Source organism: Thamnophis elegans, chromosome Z, assembly GCF_009769535.1.
Source record: "Thamnophis elegans isolate rThaEle1 chromosome Z, rThaEle1.pri, whole genome shotgun sequence".
Taxonomy (NCBI): domain Eukaryota; kingdom Metazoa; phylum Chordata; class Lepidosauria; order Squamata; family Colubridae; genus Thamnophis; species Thamnophis elegans.
Window position 1 is genome coordinate 65,494,378 of NC_045558.1, and position 24,630 is coordinate 65,519,007.

General features: G+C 37.9%; 1 protein-coding gene across 1 annotated transcript in view; it reads right to left on the reverse strand.

The window, feature by feature from the left end:
• Positions 1-13,481, reverse strand: part of PDE1C (phosphodiesterase 1C) — a 509,951-nt gene extending 496,470 nt beyond the window's left edge. The window contains 1 exon segment of the mRNA XM_032235871.1: positions 13,110-13,481. Coding sequence (XP_032091762.1) covers positions 13,110-13,422 — 313 coding nt within the window. The 5' untranslated portion in view covers positions 13,423-13,481.
• Positions 13,482-24,630: the final 11,149 nt, after the last annotated feature.

The following is a 24,630-nucleotide window of genomic DNA, read 5'->3' on the forward strand; positions in this document are numbered from 1 at the left end:
CACACAGAACACTACCAAAAAACATCCACAAAGAAAACAACCAAAAACACAAACTGATGAGGAGGCACGACCCAGAACCAGAAGCCAGACTGCTAAAGCACAGTCAGCCTCTTCAAAACCCCTCCTACCCTCACAGGAAACACAACCCCCCAAACAATCAGAACAGAACACCCCTCCACCAAATAAGGACACACTTCCACCTAATCAAGACACACCCAAGCCCCCATTCAATCAGTTTTAATCCCCTACTGGCAGTTAAAACTTAATCCCCTACTGGCAGTTAAAATTTAATCCCCTACCAGCAGTTATAAGGAACAAAACAGCCAAGATCCCACACTACTCCTGGAAACACCAAACCTGAAGTAGTCAGCAGCAGCCTGAAGATGACGAATGTGACTTCGTCGAAACGTCGCCAAGACATCTCCAATTCTACGCGGGAGAAAACCCGAACAACTAGAGACCTACATACTAACACCCGCGAAAACCTCAGAAATATATATATATATATATATATATATATATATATATATATATATATATATATATATATATATATATATATATATATATATATATATATATATATATGAAAAGAAAAACATTCAATAAATTTTCAAAGGAATTTGATCTGGCTGACCTCTCACTCATTCAAATACCATTTCTATGGAACCTTTCCAAACACTGTTCTTAATTCTATAGGAAACCCTCAGTAAGACACAGGGTAAATTGCTTTGTCATGCAAACTAATACATTACAGTCTCTTGTCTCACTGCCATCAAGATGTTTCCCTGAAGCTCAATTTATTGCAGACCGAGCTGATCCTGTGAAGGCAGCTTTGTTGCACTGGCAAAGATTTTTAACTCATGCTGTTACTTTTGCTTTACTTTTGCTTTGAGAGAAGACAGGGGGTTAGAAATAACACTAGGGAAGGGAAGGGAAGTGGGGGACTTTGCTCCTCTGGTCCAACCTCCTGCTCAGTAGAATAATATAAATCAGGGGTGTCAAACTCAACGTCCACCGGCTGGATCCAGTCCATGGGGTGCTTAGATTTGGCCCACAGGGCCACCCTGGCAATAGCAAAGGACCAGCCCATGGTGCCTCTGCCAGAAAAAAACGGACCTCTCGGGCCCCATTTTCAGCTGTGACAGCCTCCTGTAGCCCTCTGCCAGCCCTATTTTTGCTGGCAGAGGACTGCAGGAGGCCATCACAGCCAAAAATTGGGCCTCCCTTCTCAAGAAGGGAGCTGTTGAAGATGGGGGAGGAGTTCTGTTACTGGGGGAACTTAGCTACACAGAGTCCTTTTGCTAGAGGAGATGGTTTTCATTCATAGTTTTTTTCACTGTTCTGGACCTGGCATGCAACCATGTCAGGGGCCAGTCAGCTTTAAACTTCACGCTTTAGGATTGGTGTCTCTCAGATCAATTTATTAACAGAAATTCTTAGTAGCAAACATACAGTTCAATATTAAGATATATCTGACCTTGATCTGTGCGATTGTGCGATGTGAAAAAAACTATGCTTTTCCATTCCTCTGATGAAGCGGAGGTGAGGATACATGCTTTTAGCCCATTGTTCTCAATTAACACCAAAAACTCTTCACCGAGCGTCCTGCCATAAATCACTTTTCCCGGGCAGAGTACCTTGCTGCCCAATCGGGGAACACAGATGTGGTCACATGTTATGGAACTACATTTCAGACAAGGTAGTTCTGCCTACATTTCCCATAAGGTAGTTACATTTCCTGTGAGGTAGTTTCTTAAAGGAGACAGTCCTTAATTCTTATATTAGCTATATACTGTTGAGTCAGCACCATATCCATAGATGTAACATCTAACTGAGCATACAAATTACAGCCCTTGAAATTGTGGAAATACTTTTTTGAATAGAATGAATAAATGAGGTGGGAAGGACTCTAACTATAATTATCATATTGATAACTACAAAACAGGTGCAGCTAAGTTTTATTCTACTCTATTAAAGGTTACACTTAACTGTTATGCTCTCTTCAGGACCAAATTGAGTAGAATTAACATATAACTTGTACATGGAAACAGTAAATTTGAATCGCTTCTTTTTTTTCCAAATATTTTTTTATTTTTTTATTCTCTTACATACCATTTTAAGTATACATTCACATAATTGTTATTCTTCTTTACATTCATCATTCTTATACATTTATTATTTCATTTAATAGGTTATAATATACAGTTTGGGTTGCTTTGTTTACCATTCCTTCCTCCTTTTGTAACACCACCTTGTTTTCCCTTTCTTTTCTCCCTCACTCCCTTCTCTACTTCCTTCCTCCTTTCCTTCCCCTTCCTTCTTCCCTTACCTTTCTCCTACTCCTACTCTTCCTCTTCCCCTTCCTACCCTCTCTCCTTCTCTTTCTCTCCCTTCCATCCTCCTCTCCTTACCTCTTTCTTCTTTCTCCATCTTCCTTTCATTCTCTCCTCTCTCCCTTAACTTGAATCATTTCTTATATTCTTTAAAATCACAGTTGGGTGCTTATGTAATTATACCCATGGCAGGAAAGTGCATGTGTAAGCATTAATAGTGACTAATAACTTTAAACTCTAATAGTAGGACCAGCTCCATTTGTATAAAGATACTCAAAATATCAAACCTTGTAATAAAGAATTAAATAAAGTAATATATAATAACAATATCCCTCTTTTCAGAAATTCTATTACATTTTCACAGAAATAATATGTAACTGAGAAAAATCTAAGTCAATTGTCAAATTACACAGTGACAATTGAATATACACAAACAATACACGTCACCCAGTGATATTTTATTAATATACCCTGTATTGAATAAATCATAGCTGCTGGGTTTGCTAAACACACTAAATGGAGTGACTGCACTGACTGAAATATTTTTGAAGAAATCGCTGGAGACCTGGATGAATTCACAGATACTATAACATCATATGTCCGCTTCTGTGAAGACCTATGTGTACTGACCAGGAATTTGCAAATATACAGTAACAATAAACCTTGGTTCACAGCTACATCATTCCAAAAAGGAAGCCTACAGAAAAGGTGATAGAATGCTGTACAATCAGACCAGAAACAGGGAGATCAGAGCAGCAAATAGAAGATACTCTGAAAAGCTAAGGAATTAGTTCTCAACAAATGAACCAGCAAACATGTGGAAAACTCTTTAAAATATCACCAGTTACAGCAAACCTCCTTCCCAGGCTGAAGGAAATCAACACTGGCATATGACCTGAACATGTTTTACTGCAGGTTTGAAAGGAAATTACAGCCATCTCCACAACCCCTATCTCAGACACACCAACAACAGCCAAACCTCCTACAACTGACCCCATCACATTGGGTTCACAATCACTAGTCATCACAGAAAAGGAAGTGCAAGATCTATTTCACAGAGAAAAGCCAGGAAAAGCACCAGGCCCAGACAAGATAACTCCTTCTTGCTTAAAAGTCTGTGCAGACCAATTGGCCACCATCTTCACCCAAATCTTCAACAAATCACTAGAAATATGCCACATTCCTTTTTGCTTCAAATGTTCCACTATCATCCCAGTGCTGAAGAAGCCCTCCATCAAGTAACTAAATGACTACAGACTCTAACATCTGTAGTTATGAAAACCTTTGAAAGGCTAGTGATGTCCCACTTGAAAATCATCACAGATCTGCTGTTAGACACCCTGCAATTTGCATACCGAGCAAATAGATGGACAGATGATGCTGTTAATATGGCTCTACACTACATCTTACAACATCTTGAATCTCCAAAGACCTATGCAAGGGTCCTCTTTAGTTCAGCATTCAATACCATTATAGTGAACATTGTTTTAACTAAACTAAATCAGCTAGAGGTACCCGAACACACTTGTAAGTGAATCACAAGCTTCCTAACAGACAGGAAACAGCAGGTGAAGCTAGGCAAAATCACATCAGATACCTATACTATTAGCACAGGAGCCCCCAGGGCTGTGTGCTCTTTCCACTTCTCTTCTCTATATATATATCAATGCTATATCAATCCATCTGTTAAAGTGCTGAAATTTGCAGATGATACAACAGTGATTGGTCTCATTCAAGACAACGATAAAATTACATACAGACGGGAGGTTGAACAACTAACCTTGTGGTGTGACTGAAACAATCTGGAACTGAACACACTCAAAACTGTAGAAATTGTGGTACACTTTAGGAGAAACCCTCCCATACTACCACCTCTTACAAATATTAGACAACACAGTATCAACAGTAGAGACCTTCAAATTTCTAGGTTCTATCATATCTCAAGACCTAAAATGGATACATAACATCAAAAACGTCATCAAAAAAGCACAACAAAGAATGTTCTTTCTGCACCAACTCAGGAGCTCAAACTGTCCAAGGAGCTGCTGATACAATTCTACAGAAGAATTATTGAGTCTGTCATCTGCACCTCTATAACTGCATGCTGCAGTACTAACCAATCATTATTTCAGAAAGTTCAAATAATATCAAAACAGAAGTTTGTTTCTCTGAAGAGTTTCCTATTTGTAGTACAGAGTACTTTAAAAGACAAAGAACTTCAGCAATAAGAGTAGATTCTCCTCTTCTGTTATATTATTCCACTATTATATTGATCAATGTGCCTTACCTAACCAAGAAAAAGTTTTTTTCTTAATTTTTACAAATTAATTATTCTACAATTAGAACCTCTCCAGTTACAGTTATTAAATAACAACAAAAATAGCAGCTATAATGGCAAGATTGCAACTTGCATAATTACTAGGTTTATTTTCTTAATATCTTACTTTGTAGTCCCAAACGTGCTTTTTTCAAGTAACTGGACTTTGTGTTTTTTCTTTGAAGATGTTTCACTTCTCATCCAAGAAGCTTCTCCGCTCTGACTGGTTGGTGGGGTATGGAAGGATTTATACTTCTTGCAGACAGTTGGTAATTTGCATTCTTTTAGTGGATCATTAGGGTCACCTGAGTGGTGCAAATTGATGTGGAGCCTTCTTGGAACTGTTGAAAGGACTGTGTTGTAGATTATAGATAGATGATATCGTATCCCTCGTCCTCTGTTGAGAGAGGGCTGTTCAATTTTGACATAAATGGCCTCTTTAATCCCTCTTTCAAACCAGTGATCCTCTCTGTCCAAAGTATGTCCATTCCCCACCATCTAGTCAGAGCTGAAGAAGATTCTTGGATAAGAAGTGAAATGCCTTCAAAAGAAAACCAGAAAGTCCAGTTGCCTCTTGAAAAAAGGACCTTTGACTTCGATGACTGAGAATCTCCGTAGACATCTTACTTTGTAGAATACTTTGGGTCTTTTCTCATTTGTTACCATTAGTAACAACTAGATGGGTTATCTAATTACCTATTGCAGCTTGATTCCATCTCTTGCTCACTACTATGACAAGCATAGACGCCCTAGATTCCATCCTCTCATAGGATCCTCCATTTTTGTATTACTTGAACAGTTTGGTAAACAAACAGGATAAATATGTACTGACAATACCCATGGAATCAAATCCCCTGGGGCTTCATCTTACAAGTACTGATTGCTATATATTGATATGCCAACTATTCCAAAAACACAGTAAGTGTCCTCACCCCATGCAGGAACTATCCAGAATAGGTTCCACAAAATCACTGAAATTTGTTATTCTCAATGCTCTAGTGCTTGCATCTTGTCCTATGCAATCACTGAACCTTAATATCCTTGCTTAGAAGAGAAGGAATACTGGTATATCTGGCATAGAAAAATATTATTTTGGCCATTTCAAGATCCCAATCCATCAAAAGCATCTCATAAATGACAGCTCTGTATTAGGATTATTATATGAACTATAGGCCAACAGCAATACATTGTTAGCATTCTAACTTAGCAATTAACAAAAATCAGGAGAAGGAAAATATTTTCTGCTTTCAAGAACTATATTTGTCAGAATTGGATTTGGCCAGAGCCAAAATGGGTAAGATAATGAGAATTCAATATAAAATAAAAAGAATATACAGTTTCATCCAGATATCCTGCTTTGTCAGCGTTAAGTTCCTGATGCAATTTTGTGGGTGGAGTAATAGCAGATGCAAAGAAGCTTATTAAGGCAAATCAACGGACTGAATACATGGGAAGAAAACCTAAATAAAACGTAATTATAAAGGATAGCATTAGAAGAAGTAGTTGACCTGTTCTCTAAAGCACATAAAGGACAAGAAGTAATGGATGGAAACTAATCAAGAAGAGAAACAACCTAGAAGTAACGAGAAATTTCCTGACAGTTAGAACAATAAATCAGTGGAATGACTTGCCTCCAAAAATTGTGGCAATTCCAAAACTGGTGGTTTTAAAGAAGAGATTGGAAAATCATTTGTGTGAAATGGAATTGGGTTTCCTGCTTGAATGGGATTGGACTCCAAGATCCGTTTCAACTCTGTTATTCTGTTATTGTTGAGGATGCTTTCATTTGAATTCCTGTATCTCTACAATTAAAGTTAGTGGTAATAATCCATAGCAGTGGTCCCCAAACTTTCTGGCTTGATGGCCAGGAAGTGGGGAGAGGGGATATTTCTCTGTGAGTGGCAGGCCAGCATATGCAAATCTGAGTGGCCACCACAAGTGCAAGGGGAGCTTCGTGCACCCATATACACTCCCCCAACACTTGCACAACCTGGTTCCAAACAGGCTGCAGCCTGGGAGTGGGCTGTAGCCTGGAAATTGGGGATGCCTAATCTATAGGGTTTCTGGTGGCAATGGCCCAGAAGAGACTGAAAGTCTAGATTCTCCAAGCAGAAATTCAGACTTTCACTACTCTACAATATAAACATACCTAATATAAATACAAAAATGTGCCAACAGTGTATTTTTCAAAAATAAATGCCTGTCATACTGGAAAGATAGAGAGCATAGATGAATGTTCTCCAGAAAATATAAGTATATCATTTTCAAGTTTCCTTCTTCATCATTAATGGTTAAATAAAACATATTTGTAATTGTTCTAAATAACATTTTGAAATGTTTTGAAACCCCATGTTGTTCAATTAAAAGTACACTTTTACCTTCATTAGCTATGTAAGATGATCAACATGAAAGATTTCTTTTTTTAATTCCCAGCATCCCAGATGTGATTATTCTAATTTGTTACAATAACAGATAGTGACAGGTAGATATGAGAGCTATATGATTATTTTCTTTGCTTTGCCTTACCTGCCAAATCAAAGGAATTCTTAAACATGATTCTATTTCTCTTTTTGAATATTCTTGTAATAAAAATATACAGGAAATTCTCAATACATACGCATGTGTGTGTGTAACAAAAATTAAAAGCCCTTCAGAGAGATTTTTTTTTAATTTTTATTTCTCATATATACATTCACAATTATATAATCTCATAACTGTTGTTAATAATATGCATTTATAACAATTTCTCTCCCCTACAATTAACAATATAATTGAGATTGCTTTCTTACCATCCCATACACCCATCTTATTTTACAACAATCCTACTTCTTCTTCCTTCCTTCTCTCCTTCCTTCCCTCCTTTCTTCCCTCCTTCCTTCCCCCTTCCTTCCCTCCTTTCTACTCTCCTTCCAGAGAGAATTTATTGAAAAACATGAGTTAGCCCTTACTTGGTTTTTCTTTCAGCTCAGGAAAATATAATTGTAAGAAAGACTAAAGCAAAAATCCCAATAAATTCAATTAAATGACCAGAGATTATTTTAAAGTATTATTTAATTGCAGAAAGATTGATAAAACTATCATATTTATTCAGTATTAATCCATCTACCCAAAGGTTTTGAGCAGAAGAACCAAAAAGGTACAGTAACTCCCTGGAGTAAAACATCACCTGACAGTGTATTGCAATGATTGGGTTCAAGTATTCTTTAAAAATATAATCCATAAAATTGTATTCATTCCAAGTCAGATATATGAACTGTATTATTTCTTCTGGTTTGGTGACCATTCTGTGACCATTGGCTATACCTGTTACCTTGTTATGAAGAGGAACATTAAAACAATATATTCTACCTTACTAATACTCCATTCTATTACTTCTAGTAGTGATGATAATGAAAATGGAAAAAATATATATTGTACCCATACCAAATATCATCAATAAATATCCTACAGCGCTGCTGGACAGAAGATAAATCTAACTGGCAGATTTCTAGATCATTTATAGTTCCTCCAGAAGGTTTGAAAGATTAAGCATATGTTAAGGTGCATCCCTGTCTTGACTAAATGGATTAATTGTCATGGGTTTCCTTTTTGATAGTCTATTTACTTTAATCATTAATGGGTATATTTCATAAGCTGTGCAGATCTTTCCTCATAAATAAATTCTCAAGAGTCCAATTTAGAAATATATGTCTCATGATGGCTTAAAATAAACTCAGCTTATTAATGTATTTCCTTTGCAATAAATAGAATGATGATGCTCTTTCAGTCTGTGAATTGGAAAATATTAATTGTACCTATAGTACTATACCTATAGCACTTCCTCTCATCTCTATTTAATCAAGTGTAATCATTATTTATTACAAATAGTTGGAGCTGAAATTTGTAACATTAAGTGATGTTATTATAAAGCATAACATCATGTGATTGCACCACATAGTTACGACAATCCTGGCAGTCCCATTGCTGTTATTAAGTGCGAATCACAGGAGTGATTAAGTGAAGAACTTATAGGACTACAACTTACAATTTCCTAGCTTCCAAACAGCAAAATCAATGGGAAAGCCAGCAGGAAGTTACAAGTCACAATCATGACAAGCCTAAGTAGCACACAAGCAGATGGTGGGAAGTGCCACAGCAGGCAAATAAGTACTACGAAGTGCAGTAGGCACATGTATGATGAGATGACCAGGCAGGTGCTATGGGTGACTATGAGTGCAAGTTGGCACACAAATGGGTGGGAACACAAATGGATGCAAAGGGTGGAGACAAGTGCAGGTGAATACCACAGATTTCCCCCTGCCATTGAAGAATCCTTCAGTGGCAGAGGGAATCTGCGGTATTGACCTGCATTTTTGTCCATAATTGGTAGCAGCAACGGAAGTGACTTGCAAACTCCTGTCAGCTTCCCTATTAACATTACTTGTGGGAAGTCAGAAGGGAAAATTGCAAATGATAATCATGTGATCATAGGATGCTGCAACTGTCGTAACTGTGAACAATTGCGATCATCTAATCATAGAGACACTGCAAAGATCACAACTTTAAAGACAGTTGTTAATCTCCTATAGGAGGGGTAGCAGAACTTGGGAGTGAAATTAAAAGAGGGGTCAGCCTAGAATCCCATAGCCACAAGTGAACTAAGTCCAACTTCCATTGAATTATCTAACACCAAGCAGGTGCTGTTAGTTGAGAAGATTCCCATGCATCGGCATGATAAATCACATAAAGCAATAAATCAGTTTCATTAAACCTTTATGTGCAGACACTAGTTTTTTTGTGCCTGACATGTCCATTATTCAATACTGTCATAACTTTTTATTATGGTCACAGACCAGCATGATAATTAAAAGCATTAAAAACAACAATAACAGTAAAATATAAAAAAGACAGCCAGAACAATACATTATGATTGGTGATGGTTTATTAGTGGGCAGTTAGAATCTGCCTAATTTTATATACAAAATTTGCCACATTAAGATATTTTGTGAGCTCCAAATCAACATGGAAGTCATATTAACATTTTAAATAAACCTATGAAGAACATTTGGAATTGGGTCACAAGTGTCTGGCTGGAATGCATATGCATGCAGCTCAACTTGCACAGCAGCAGAGCAGTGGGCAATCATGCATATGTGTGCTGGCCCATCACTCATGTAAAGGCTAGGTATGTGCATGCATGAGCATGCCATTCACACAATCCAGTTCCCCTGTCTCCCCTCAGCTGAACCACCTTGCTGCAATGGTTGGGGATTGCTGAGCTAGGAAAACTGAACCAATAAGATTGTTGAAATGTTTGAAATTGCACATTTATAGATTTATTATTTTAGTTAAAATATTATTTGAATAATATTTGAAAATAAGTATAATAGCTAAGTTCTAAACAAACCAATATAAAATACTTCTCTTGATTATCCTCTCTAGTGGAAGAGAAGGCTGAAACCCCCAAAAGTAAATACTTTTCCTCTCTGAATCCCATCCAGTACATTAGTACTGGACTTGAGGAATGCCTACATTTTTATAACCTAACAAAAATCATTATTAAGAATGTTGTTCTATTTATTCTGATTAGACCACATTCTGATTAGACCACAAAAATAAACCAAGGGGAGGGAAAATAGGCAAAAGAGAAATAATTATTAGCCCCTGCTTAGTCTCTCTTCTACTCTTATAATCATATGTCTTGTTGTTTACATTAAGTGTATTCCCTTTTTGAAATATGCATGTCAGTCGACCAGTAAGCAGATACTTATACATACCGAAAAAAGAATTCAGCTGTTGCACTAAATCTTGAAATATTTCTCTTTTCTGACTATTGTTTGTTTTGTTATTGAAGACAATTTCTGTTGAAATTCAACCCGTAATTTAAAGAAGCATTTTTAATAATGTTTGGTATGTCTTCTGACCTCTGCAAAGAGAGTATACTACCCACAAAGACCAAGTGCAAGTAGGTGATCTCACAATTTCTCTTTTTTTACAGAGAGACTAAAGACTGGGTAGAATTTGCTGTCTCGTCTCCAAACACCATCATACAGTGCCATTCCTTCTCATTCAGGAACATCTAGTTCACCATGAAGTCTCACCAGAAGCCACTACCTAGTCCTTGACTTACAATAATTCAAAGTTACAATAGTACTGAAAAAAGTTACAATGGCACTGAAAAAAGGTAACTTATGAATATTGCAGCATTTCCATGGTCATATGGTCAAAATTCACTTGGCATTCACTTATGTTGGTTGTAGCATTCCAGAGTTATGTGATCACCTTTTCTTCTGCCAAGCAAAGTTAATTTACTAATTTAAAAACTACAGTGATTCACTTAACAACTATGGCAAAAAAAGTTCATAAAATGGGGCAAAACTCACTTAGTAACTGTCTCGCTTAGCAACACAAATTTGGGGCTCATAAACTACCTTTATTTCTCATAGTGCAAAAAGTCATCTAACAGATTTTGTCATGTCCTTTAGCCTTTTAAGCCAAGATTTTTAAGAATAATAATTCCCAATTTAGAGGCAACCTTTGCCTTCTATTCTGTATGTTCTCTGTTCAAGGATGCAGCCTTTTCATTATCTCAGAGGCTAACTTAGAGGTAGTTTTCCAGTCATGCAGGAGTCAGAAATTGCATAAGGGAGAAAGATTATTTAACTCTATGATTAATAGCAAGTAGAGGTTGCCTTCCTACTTAAAACTTTACCTGACCTTTCTAATTAAATATTAGAATAAATATTAGTAGATCACAGAAAAGTGCTACAGCTTTTTTCTGGTTAACCTAATGGGTAAAGGTTCTGCAATGTACAATATTCTTATACTGTTAAAACCTAGTGAAAGTGAACATCCTTCACTTTCTGTTAGTAATCACTTCCTAATTGACTTTCTTGCAATTTCAACCAAGCTATGATAGCAGGTATCACAGCAGTTTTTGCTGTCTGCATGATTCTTCCTTTGGAAGCAAATTACCAACTGATAATGAAATATATAATAGAAATAACTTTAATCTCAGTAGAGGAAAACTAAGTAAACCTGGAAAACAAAAGGGATATGATTTTGAAATTTAAATTTAAAATATCAGTTCATTCTAAGTTAGTGGGGAGGGACCGAATCTAATGGAAGGATGTGAAAGTGACCAGCTTTTGAGTTGTTTGATTGTGAAAGAAAGGGAGTGCATCAGAGGTGGGTTCCTACAGTTTGCCCTGTTTCAGCTGAGTAGGTAGTAACTCGGCCGGCCACTCCCCCAAACCAGTTCTATTGGCGGTGCCATAGGTGGCACCATCTTGTTTTTTGCTTCTGCTCATGTGCTGAAGCATTTTTATTGTACTGTGCATGTGTGCATGGCACGCATCAAGCGCGGCCATGCCCACAGCACATCCCTGAGTGAACCAGCAGTAGCAGCAGACAGAACCCACCCCCGGAGTGCATGCTTAATGGAAGCCTTATTAGGAACAGAAGATAGGAAGCTAAGCCTTTGCTTGTGCTGTCCTCTGCTTGTTTACTCTACAAAACACCCTATACAATAAGGAAACTGTGTAAACATATATGTCAGCAGATTAACTACTTTGTAGATCCCAGGAGTGCCAAGTATCCTGATAATATGCAACTTGCAATAACAGAGTAGGCTTTTCAGTCTGGAGCTTTAAGATCATTACAAACATAGATACTGTAGTCTAATTCAGCTGGTCCCCATCAGGGTGAGAGATGATACACAAAATGCTGGGATGGGACTCCAACTAGAAAACTTTCTTTGGCAATGAATAGGATTGAAAACCCCTAAAGTGAACTTAATTCACAATTTAGTTTTGGCTTTATTCTGTCACACCAAGGTAAGCAACTCTGAGGTTATATGAAAACCAAATTTCAGTAGAGAAGAATTTGTCTTCTTTGAAATCTAAATACCAAAGGAAATGTCAACTGATACTGTTTGTTATGTCATCATGATGAAAGGAGATGAAAAGTTGCACCATCTTGAGCTTTTTATTCATTTAGTACTCTTGAAAATAGACCAGCCTTCTCCTGTGTTGCATCTTGATAATATATAGTAATTCTTTACACTCGCTTAGATCGGGTCAGATCACTTCAAATAAAGTTTTACCTGCTGCAATTAGGCATATTGGAAGCTAGAAGCGAGTCGGGGAAATAGTGTAGTAAAGTCTTTATTGTCATTGTACAAAATAAATACAACAAAATTGGTTTTAGCCTCGAGAGAGTGCAATCCATGACAACAAACAACATAAATAGTATAAGGAATAATCCCAATGCAAGTAATTTAGGGAAAAAGAAAGAAAAAGAAAAAAAACTAATCATACACTTCCACGAGTGCGTGGAGTGATTGTGAAATGAAATCAAGTGAACAATACGAGAAAGAGAAGCATCTCAAAGTGTATGTTTTCCTTACCCCGTTCCATGATTATATTTTTTGATATGAATGTATATGATTATATACATAAATACAAGATTATACTCACAGGCGCTACGACTTCGGCGGGCAGGAGGCAAGACTAGCCCAAGGGCTCTTTCTTCCGTTTTCGAGCACTTCAGGACGTCGGACAGCTCCTTGAATACTTCTGCCGCGGCTGGTGCAGGCCTGCTGTTCCCTTCCCAGGCGCCGGAAACAGGTGGGAGTTTGCGGACTTCGACAGTTGTCGCCGCCATCGCTTTGGTCCGGCTTTTAAAAGTTCGCGGCTTTCTGAAGGCGATCCGTGGAGGAACTGCCGGCTCCGAGGTCAGCTGTACCACTGTGTTGCGCGAGCGGTTGAGCGCTGAGGTGACAGAACCCATGGCCGTGCGGGGAGATCTGGCTCAGTCAGAGAACTCCGTTCGGGGCCAGATCAAGCACCTCGTCCGCCCTCACTCCGAAGCTCCGCCTTTTCCCGCCCTTGCCAGACTCTGGGAACTCAACTTTCTCTGTTTCAAAGGGCAACTTCAGGCCCCCGCGTCCTCTTTTCTCATGCTGATTTGCTCCTTCTGACTCTCGGAGACAAAATATATAAAATAAGCAGCATCCAGGAGTTTGCTGTCCTACCATTGGTGATAGATAAAGGAGGCTCTCGAAGCCTGTCGTCACTTAGTTCTTTCTGTACTTGTATTTACTAGTCATACGGAACAGCGATAAATATTTTCTTTTCGGTGATTTGCTTTGTTGTGAAAAGGGAAATCTAGGGACTCGGAAAATAGATTAGTTTGCTTACCATATTAAGCTATTTGTGCAAAACGATTATTTTATTAAACTAAAACTAAAGAAATTCAGAGAGCCACTTTGATGTAGTGATTAAGGCACCAGGCTAGAAATGGAAAACATGAGTGCTAGTCCTGACTTGGGCACAAAGCCATCTGAGTGATGTTAGACCAGTCATTCTCTTCCAGTCCTAGAAGGAATGCAATAGCAAATCACTTCTGAAAAACCTTTCCAAGAAAACCTTTTCAAGGCACTGTCTGAGAATTAGACACAACTGAAAAGAAGAAATTACAAAAGTGCCTTGGAGATAAGGATGGGAAACTATTACTATCTTTATTCATGCTGACCACAAGAAGTGAAAAGAAAGCTTATCTTATTCCAGATAAAATTGAAAGTCTATTTAGGTTGTGTCACTCTTGCAGTAATCCTTTGTTGTATGAAAAGGCTCCAGATTCAGCCAATCCTTACATGATGCCCTTCAATGTCTGCTATCCATAGACACCATGCTTAGAAAAAATGGGAGATGTAATCTTGTTTAGACATGGAACCTAAGAGATTGAGGCTTAGTTAGCACTTGGATAGATACCACCCACAATCCCATGTGTGTAGACTAGATCAGGAAGATGAAAAACTTCCCAGAAAAAGCAAAATTGCATAGGTTTTGACACTATCTCCCCATCTATTTAGCCTATCATTAAAAGTATTGTTGATACTCATTAGGCAAAAATGTGAAATAAAGGGATTAAGAATAAAAAAAGAAGAATATAAAACACAGGCATTTGCAGATAACCTGGTTTTCATCACAGAGGACCCTTTAGAAACAGGAACAGTACTAATGCAAGAAATAGAAGAATTTGGTAAAGTGACAAGATTAAAAATAAATAAAGAGAAGACAAAGACAATAACTAAAAACCTTATACATAATCAGAAAGACAAATTGGAGGGGAAATTGGGAATTCAGATAGTTAAGAAAGTGAAGTATCTTGGAATTGGCTGACTGCAAAATGCGCCTCTATAAAGAAGACAACTATATTAAACTACTACAACAAATACATAAAGATTTGGAAAATTGGGCCAAATTACAGTTATTGTTAATTGGAAGAATCATGACAATAAAAAAGAAACATTTTACCCCAAATTTTATTTCTATTCCAAACAGTACCAATAAAATTAGGGTAATTGTTTTTTGCAGAACTAAACAAAACAATTTTAAAATTCATTTGGCAAGGGAAGAAAGCCTGAATAAAATTAAAACTTTTACAGGATAGTAGAAGCAAGGGAAGTTTTTGACTTCCAGATTGGGAACTCTATCACCAAGCTGCAGCCGTAACATGGCTTAAAGATTGGATAACACTTAAAAATAAAAGGATATTAACAATAGAGGGCCACAATTTACAACTTGGCTGGCATGCATTTATCTGGGAAGGGAAGAACAAATCCCAGGCATATTTCCAGAAATACCAGGTAAGAAATGCTCTGCTAGATGTTTGGGGGAGAATTAAGAGAAACTATTACACTAGAATCCCATCAACTATGGAAGCAATGATATATCCCAACATACTAGATTTAAATAAAGTAGTGACATATAAAGAGATATTGGATGTGCAAGGGAAACTTAAATCTAACCAAGACCTAAAATCCCAAGGAATAGAAATAGACTGGTGGCCATATCTACAAATCCAGATAAGGTACAAAAAAGACTTAGAACAATACAGCTTTGAAAGAGAACAAGAACTGGATAAAATATTGGGGACAGAAGAAAAAATAATACCTAAAGCATACAACTGTTTCTTAAAATTTAAAATGGAAGAGAAAACAGTGAAAGAGACTTTGATAATTTGGGCCAAAAAAATTGGATATAACATTGAATTGGAACACTGAGAACAATAATAAGAGAAAAGTTATAAATTAACGATATCGGCAGCCTATAAGGAAAGCATGTACAAAATGTTTTATCATTGGCATTTACCCCCAGCAAGATTGCCCAAAATGTTTCCTAATAAGTCGGCAAATGGAGATGCAATCATGAACAAGGGGGATATTCTACCATATGTGGTGGACCTGCCCAAAAACTAAGAAATATTGGATGAAAATTAAAAAATGGTTAGAAGAAATTATGAAACAAAAAATAGAGATCAAACCAGAACTGTTTCTTCTGGGGATTATAAAGGGAAACCTAAGCAAAGAAATTCAATATATCATACTCCATCTAATAACCGCAGCAGAATTACTTTTGCTCAGAATTGGAAACAAGAAAACATTTCTTCGAATGCAATGATAATAAAAAAGATGGTCAACTGTGCAGAAATTGATAAATTAACCATGGAATTAAAAGATAGGGAGGAAACAGAATACTATAAGATCTGTAATAGGTGGTACAAACTAGAAACTAGATAAAATTAATACATAAAGAGTACCTAGGAACAATAGTAAAGTGAAAAACTGTATATACTTGTAAACATAGCAAATAACGCTAAACATTAAAGGGTGTGTGTGTGTGTGTGTGTGTGTGTGTGTGTGTGTGTGTGTGTGTAACATATAAGACCATGAAACTGAAAAACTTGTAAATAGAATGGATACCAGTATCGGAATGCTGTAAAGATTGGAAATGCTATTTTAAAGTTTAAAAAGGTTGAATAAAAATTATATTTTAAAAAAAGGAAGTAATTTGGCCAATAATGTTTACATTGATTTTATCGTTAAAAGATTCTATTGATATTTTGTTGTGAATTTAAGGCAAAGAAGGGACACAAATATTATAAAATAAATAAAATTCTAATAATTACTTCATTTAATGAGTTATGAACCACAATAGGCAAAAAACTATTAAGCATTGCATCTTGTTCTAAACCAAGTTGCTTAATAAATGAGTTAGCCGTGGCAATTTAGCTATTTCTTCATTGTGTTCCAATAAATGATCATACATTTTTAGGTGTTTTGTAAGATTATCCAAAGATTATCCAAAAATGGGGACACGAATAGGAGTTAACATGTTAGCGTGTTATTGTTTAGAGTAATGTTGATGAGGAATTAGTCAAAGCTTTCTTGTTCCTTCAGCAAAGAAAAGAGAGGAAGACCACATTTAATGTTGGTCTTTCTGCATTATTGCAATCCCTGCAACATTTGTGAGATTTTAAGGATACTAAAAACATTTTTCCAGTCTCACATAGACATTCTGAGGATTACATTAAGTCATAATTACAATAATATAACATTCATCATTGTTAAGGGACTAAAAATAGCCCCAGGAAACATTACTTCAGCTGAGTATGTGATCAACAGTTTCATCAGCTTCTTTGCAAAGTCTGCATTTGGCATCATCAGAGGATTTTTCGATTTTGGCCTTAATGGCATTTGTGCGGATAGCTTGTTCTTGCGCAGCCAGGATTAGTGATTCTGTTTCTTTCTTTAATGTACCTGTTGTTAACCATAGCCAAGTTTGTTCACTGTCCACTTTATCTTTTATTTTTTCCAGAAATTGGCCATGCAGTGCTTTGTTCTGCCAACTCTCCATTCTTGATTTTATCACATCTTTTCTGTATTCTTGTTTTGTCTCTTGGGCCTTCAGTAGATTTTTGTTCTTTACTTCGATTAATAGATGTTCTTGACTTTCTTTTAAATAATCAGCCAGTGCATGTTTTTCTTCTTCAACTGTTTGCTTCACTTGTAATAATCCTCTGCCACCTGATTTTCGGGGCAGATACAATCTATCAGTATCACCACGTGGATGTAAACTGTAGTGCATTGTCATTAGTTTCCTGGTTTTTCGGTCCAAAAGGTCCAAATCAGCTTGTGTCCAATTAACTATACCAGCTGTGTATCTTATAACTGGTATTGCCCAGGTATTTATGGCCTTGATTGTATTTCCACCATTCAATTTAGATTTCAAAATTTTCCTAACTCTGTTGGTGTACTCTCGCCTGACAATAGTTTTTACTTCTCCATGCTTGATGTTATCCAACTGCAGAATACCTAAGTATTTGTAGGCTTCATTTTCTTTGCATTTAATTAATTGGCCATTGGGCAATTCAATTCCCTCACATGCAGTGATTTTGCCTCTTTTTATGGATACAGTGGTGCATTTTTCCATGCCAAACTGCATTGAAATATCGGTGCTGAATACTCGGACTGTGTTTGTCAATGATTGGATTTCTATTTCTGACTTTCCATAGAGTTTCAAATCATCCATATATAGTAAATGCAAATTTTTTTTCAGCTTCTTTGGCTGTTTGGTAGCCTAATTTCATTTTTTTTTTAAGATTACTGATAGTGGGATCATTGCGATGATGAAGAGAAGAGGTGAAAGTGAATCACCCTGGAAAATTCCTCGCTTGATATTAACCATTCCATAGATCTCATTCCCTACTGCCAACTCAGTTCTCCATTGTTTCATCGCCTTTTCAGTAAAGGATGTAATATTTTTGCTTATTATTATTATTATTATTATTATTATTATTATTATTATTATTATTGAAAAGCTCTGGATGTGAAAGACTTAGTCTTGACATTTCTCTTTTGGGATCTTTAATAAATATTGAGATAGACTTAGATTGAATTAAAATGGATTTTACTTGAGTAAATATGCAGTAATAATCTAAAATTGGCTTTTTTAATTTTGTTTTTGGTATTTTCAAAAGAAGTTGGCTATAGCTGGCATAGATACAGATTGTATGTTCTGACAGAGACTTAAACCTCTTCAACAGTAAAAATGCCATGAAGCTTCCACTACTAATAGAATTGTCCCTTAATAAACACAAAAAATGATTCTTGTATATTCAATCAAAACAACCTACCCTCCCCCCCTCAAACCAAGCTCAAGCCTACTGCTTTCATGTGATATTGTTTTGTCTTCAATAGCATCTGTCACTGAAGCTGGCTCTGAATGGGCTTCTCCCTAAGGGAAGAAAAAGAGAGTAGCAGCATCAACAGTATTAGGTGGCCAAAAAAGTATTTTCCTCCTAGGGGAAGTTACTTTGTTAGTGACTAAGAAATATGTTTTATTATTATAAGCTTAGAGATAAAGGAATGAAAAGATACCACATGGCAATTCTACACCAATATTTTAGACTTATAGTTCTTTCTATTGTTGAAATCCTGAGACAGATAGAACCCTTTTCTTCATAGATACAGCAACCTATATAAAGATTCCAGAGTGATTCTCATTTTACTGGGCTTGATAATTAATTAACCATTGTAGCTAATCAATTGCATTTTAGCCAACTTAAATGAAAGACCATCCCAAAAAGGTCATTTCCTCCTCTGCTAACCCCCTTCTCCCCTTAAATATATATGCATATATATAAAAGAAGTTGGGATTGGATGATCTGTCACCCAGTGAACAACTGAGTGCTCCCAGTTGAGTCATGGTCACTTCCCAAGTATATAGCTTATCTGGAAAAGCCCTGCTAAGTAACATCAAATTCTTTTTATGAAGTCATTGTTTTAGAGCACAATGAGCACAATTTCTGTTTTGAGGAGGACCCTATTTCTATATGCAGAATGAACAGAATTTAAAATCCCAAGAATGTGACATTTATATTTTAAAGAGGATTGAAATTGGTGGTAGTAGACAGCTTCAATGACTGAACTTAGCCACCTCTGAAGTTCCCAAGGAAAAACAGTGTAGGCTGATCTAAGACACTTTTTAAAAAAACCTAAAAGGCAGCTATGGCTGACTATTTCTATACTGTTGCCAAGAAAATGATACGTATGTACCATTGATGCTAATATGAGTTACAATTAACTCAAAGAATTCTTTACTTCTCAATTGTTGTCTAGAGCTTTTTCTGGAGCTTAGTTGGGTATGAACTACTTGGAATCTCCATCTCCAGCATAACAAAATTACAATATATAAATTCACTCTTTAAAACAATCCATATAGTGTGGATTGAAAGAATTATCACTTATTATCAGAACAACTGTTTGAAAATAACAAAAGGATGGATCTTCATGTCATTTCCAGAAAGAAATAATTTGATCTGCATAATGCCCTGTTACCCAACTTTCAGTAGAAAAACTGGCAGCTTAATTTTATTCTAGCCTTGACAATAAGGACAACAAACTAACTTTGAAGGTAGTTATCTATCTATCTACTATTATCCTGTAGTAGCTCATTATTTCCTTCAACATCCACCACATATAATAGGCTGTTAATACTATGCCTCAGGACAGGCGTAGTTCAGACTTTAGTTAACTTAATTATTTTTCTGTTGCTAGTGGTGTATGTATGGGCAGCAGTGGGCTGCTGCTGGTTCGGACCAGTTTGGGTGAACCAGTAGTTCTCACTGGCGCTATTTTGGCCATATATCGTCATGTTTTTGGAGTCGCACACATGCGCAGATGGCTGCAAGCACAAGAAAGAAAGCATGCATGCTTGTGCTCACATTTCTGCTGCTAGGTGAACCAGTTATTATATTATGTGACACCCACCTCTGTATATGGGGCTATTGATTCCAACATTTAAATGTTTTAAATTGCTGTCGGTCAAAAAGTCCATATTGTTGGCCAGAAAGCAAGATCTAAATTAATATAATTCATTATTTTTAATTTAGTAAATAAAATATCTTCATATCTGGAAGAGTTATTAGCATTTACTCTATTTTGCTAAATAAGTTGCTTCAGAAAGGAAATGGTCATTAGTGTTACAAGGTTTACAAATGTGAATGCTGAGAAGAAACACTGTAATTACATAAAAATAATAGAATTAGAAAGGTAACTGGGCAGCCTGTTAAATGAGAACTTAAGAGTCAACTTACTCATGAATACTTATTTCCACTTAGGATGGCATTCTTTTTTTTCTGAGTCAAGGTTTTTTATTTTTTAATACAAATTATACATATTATAGGAACAAAGAGTTCGCCAGGTCTTTCCTTTTACATCCTCTCAATTACATAGCCTTTTTTACATCATAGTTTTGTTTTCACTTTCAGCCAAATTATTCTCTTCCATTTTTTCCATCTTTATAATTATTTTTCTTAATATATACACAATATCTTCAACTACCCCTTCAGAGTTATACTAAATTTTCATTTCTTATTTCTTATTTTCTCCATTGATATATTTTGCTATAAACATCCTCTAATTCAAATTAAGCATAGAGAGCACTTCTTTCAATTTCATTATACCATTAACAATATACTATCATTTCTTTATTTCTTAATTAATTACATAACAATAACAATCTTACTACTATTCTCTTTAGTCTACTAATGTACCTTTTTCTCCCTTTCTTTCTCTTTTAACCATTTTCTCTTGGGCTCCACTCTTGGGAGGAGACGCCTAGAGCACCTGTGGAGGTCCGATAAATCCGAATCGAACCGAGCACTCTTAACAACCTGCACCAAGGAGTACATCAGGGCACTTAGGGCAGCAAAGCGATCTTATATTGCCACCTTGGTTGCGTCCGCTGAGTCCCGTCCAGCCGCCCTGTTTAGGATAACCTGCTCCCTCTTAAATAAGAGGGATACGGGGGACTCCTTGCAGGGTAGGGCTGAAGACTATGCCCAGTTCTTGGCGGACAAAGTTGCTCGGTTTCGGTCGGATTTGGACTCCACTGTTGCAGATCCAGCCGAGGCACGAGTGGACGATTTGGTAGACCATCGCTGGGTTGAGTTTCAGGATGTTACCCCCGGGGACGTGGACAAGGCCATGAGGGCTGTGAGTGCCTCCACCTATCTACTGGACCCGTGTCCCTCCTGGCTGGTTGCTAACAGCAGGGAGGTGACACGGGGCTGGATCCAAGCGGATATTACGGCCTCGCTTCGGGAGGGGCACTTCCCCGCCGCACTTAAAACGGCGGTGGTGAGACCCCTCCTGAAGAAACCATCTTTGGATCCAGCCGTACTTAACAACTACCGTCCAGTCTCCAACCTCCCCTTTATTGGGAAGGTTGTTGAGAAGGTGGTGGCCTACCAGCTCCAGCGGTCCTTGGAGGAAGCCGATTACCTGGACCCCTTCCAGTCCGGCTTCAGACCTGGTTACAGCACAGAAACCGCTTTGGTCGCATTGACCGATGATCTCTGGAGAGCCAGGGATGGAGGCCATGCCTCCATCCTGGTTCTCCTTGACCTCTCGGCGGCGTTCGATACCATTGACCATGGTATCCTTCTGCGACGACTGCGGGAGGTGGGGGTGGGAGGCACTGTTTTGCAGTGGTTCTCCTCCTACCTCTCGGACAGGTCGCAGTCGGTGTTGGTTGGGGGACAGAGATCGACCATGAGGCCCCTAACATATGGGGTGCCGCAGGGGTCAGTCCTGTCCCCCGTACTATTTAACATCTACATGAAACCGCTGGGCGAGATCATTCGGAGGCACGGGATAAGATACCATAAATATGCGGACGATACGCAGCTGTATCTGTCCGCCCCGTGCCAACTCAATGAAGCGGTGGACTTGATGAACCAGGGTCTTGAGGCCGTCAGGGACTGGATGAGGGCTAACAAGCTTGTACTCAACCCAGAAAAGACAGAGTGGCTGTTGTGTTTCCCTCCCAATAATTTGGTTAGTGTTCCATCGCTCAGGCTGGGGGGCCAAATTTTACACCCCTCAGACAGGGTTCGCAACTTGGGAGTCCTCCTGGACCCACAGCTGACCTTTGATTACCACCTGTCGGCTGTGACCAGGGGGGCATTTGCCCAGGTTCGCTTGGTGCGCCAGTTGCGACCCTACCTGAATCGGGAGGCTCTCACAACAGTCACTCGCGCCCTCGTGACCTCTAGGCTGGAATACTGCAACCTGCTCTACATGGGGCTGCCCTTGAAGAGCATCCGGCGGCTTCAGCTAGTCCAGAATGCGGCCGCGCGAGTGATTGTGGGTGCACCTCGGTTCACCCACATAACACCTATCCTCCGCGAGCTGCACTGGCTACCTGTTGATCTCCATGTGCGCTTCAAGGTGCTTCTTACCACCTACAAAGCCCTTCATGGTAGTGGATCTGCGTACTTGGGAGACCGCCTCCTGCCAATCACCTCCTCTCGACCCATAAGATCTCACAGATTAGGCCTCCTCCGAGTGCCATCTGCCAGCCAGTGCCGGCTGGCAACTACGCGGAGGAGAGCCTTTTCAGTAGCAGCTCCGACCCTCTGGAACGATCTCCCCGTGGAGATTCGTACCCTCACCACCCTTCAGACCTTCCGCACAGCCCTTAAGATCTGGCTATCCCGTCAGGCCTGGGGGTAAAGAGTATAATCCGCCCCCACCCGAATGTTGAATGAATGTTGCTCGATTTTAATTATACATTGTGTCTATATGTTATTGTATGTTTTCCCCCTCCCATACAAGCTGTTAGCCGCCCTGAGTCCCCTCAGGGAAAAGGGCGGCCTATAAATAAACTCAACTACAACTACAACTACAACTCCCCAAAATCCCAGTTTTAATTCTTTTCCTTCTTCTCCCCCTTCCCCCTAATTTCTTTTCTTTCCCCTATTTTTTTGGTTATTGTATCTTTTCTTCAGAGTGTTTACTTTTATTATTCTAGTCTCTTTCACCAGGATTTTCCCTGTTCTCCTCCTTTCTTTACTATTTTGTGGTTTCTTTTTTGGTAGATCTCCCCCTTTGTCTACTTTTCCTTTGTGACTGTAAATCCCAGTGAAATCTTCTATCTGCATTTTATTTTCAATTCTTCTTTTTTTCCACCTTATCTTCCCTTACCTCATTTGTGTCCACTTTTACCTCCTCTTCTCCTATTTCTTGTTCTGTATGTTTCCTTTGATTTCCTAGCTTCCCTTTACCAATTAATGTTTCACACATGCTTTTCAACATCACAAATAATTCATCATACATCCAAATCTCCATTCTAAAGTTTGGCTATTTTAACAGATTTTTAATTTTTTTGCACATTTAGTTGCAAATTTAGGACCTTCCAGATTTGGTTGCTCAGTTTTAAAATTGGTCTAGTCCAGTCCATATTTTCTCTTCCACAGCTGTAGATAGTTGCAGTCAAAACAATGTTGCAAAAACAGCTCCTCCCCAAAGACTCCCATGGCCTCAAAGTCTCTACATGAATCCAAGGTCACACTGTGGCTGCAACTCTCACTCCCTCGCTTTCTTTCAAAGTGCTTTAAATCCACAAAAAATAAAAATAAAATAGGAGAAGGACTTATCTATGTTGCTGTTGTTATTATTCATTAGCCAGTGTAGTATTTTCTGCTCTCAGGTAAATGTCTCTCTCCAAACCACAATACAATCCCACAGCTAGCTGTCAATAACTGTCAAAAACACTTTTAATCCACAAAGAATAGAATCAGATACGGAGAAAACAGATTTCCCTTTGGGCTCTTTTTTTAGTTGTTATTTTTTCTTCCCTTCCAAATTTCAGAAGACAAAATCCTCTGAGGATTTGGTGCTTAACTTCCTCTGCTTCCTTTTTTCAATAACATCCCCCAAAAGCCAGTTAGCTGCTAATTCTGTTCCAGGGTTTTTTAAAGATTAAGATCAGCTTTTTTTTGTGGGTTGGTCAATCACTCACCCAGTTTCAACACTCTGTTTCTAACATAGCTCCGGCACAATAACTTAGTCCAATTGCCCCAGTTTTGTAATGGTCATTCAGTTATGGCCACTGCTGTCTCGCTTCAATGCTTCTGGCTTCTCAGGATGGCATTCTTAAACATTTATATTATTATAATGGCCATAATCCCAATCATTTATATACAGGTAAGGATACAAATAGATCTTTCTTAAGGTTGTATCTTTGTAACTTCCACAATGAATAAAATATGGCAGTGCCTTACTTTAACAGAGATAATTCATCAACTAGATTGATAATTATCTATCTTGTTTGATAATGGCTCTTTGTTTTCAAAAAGGAATATTTT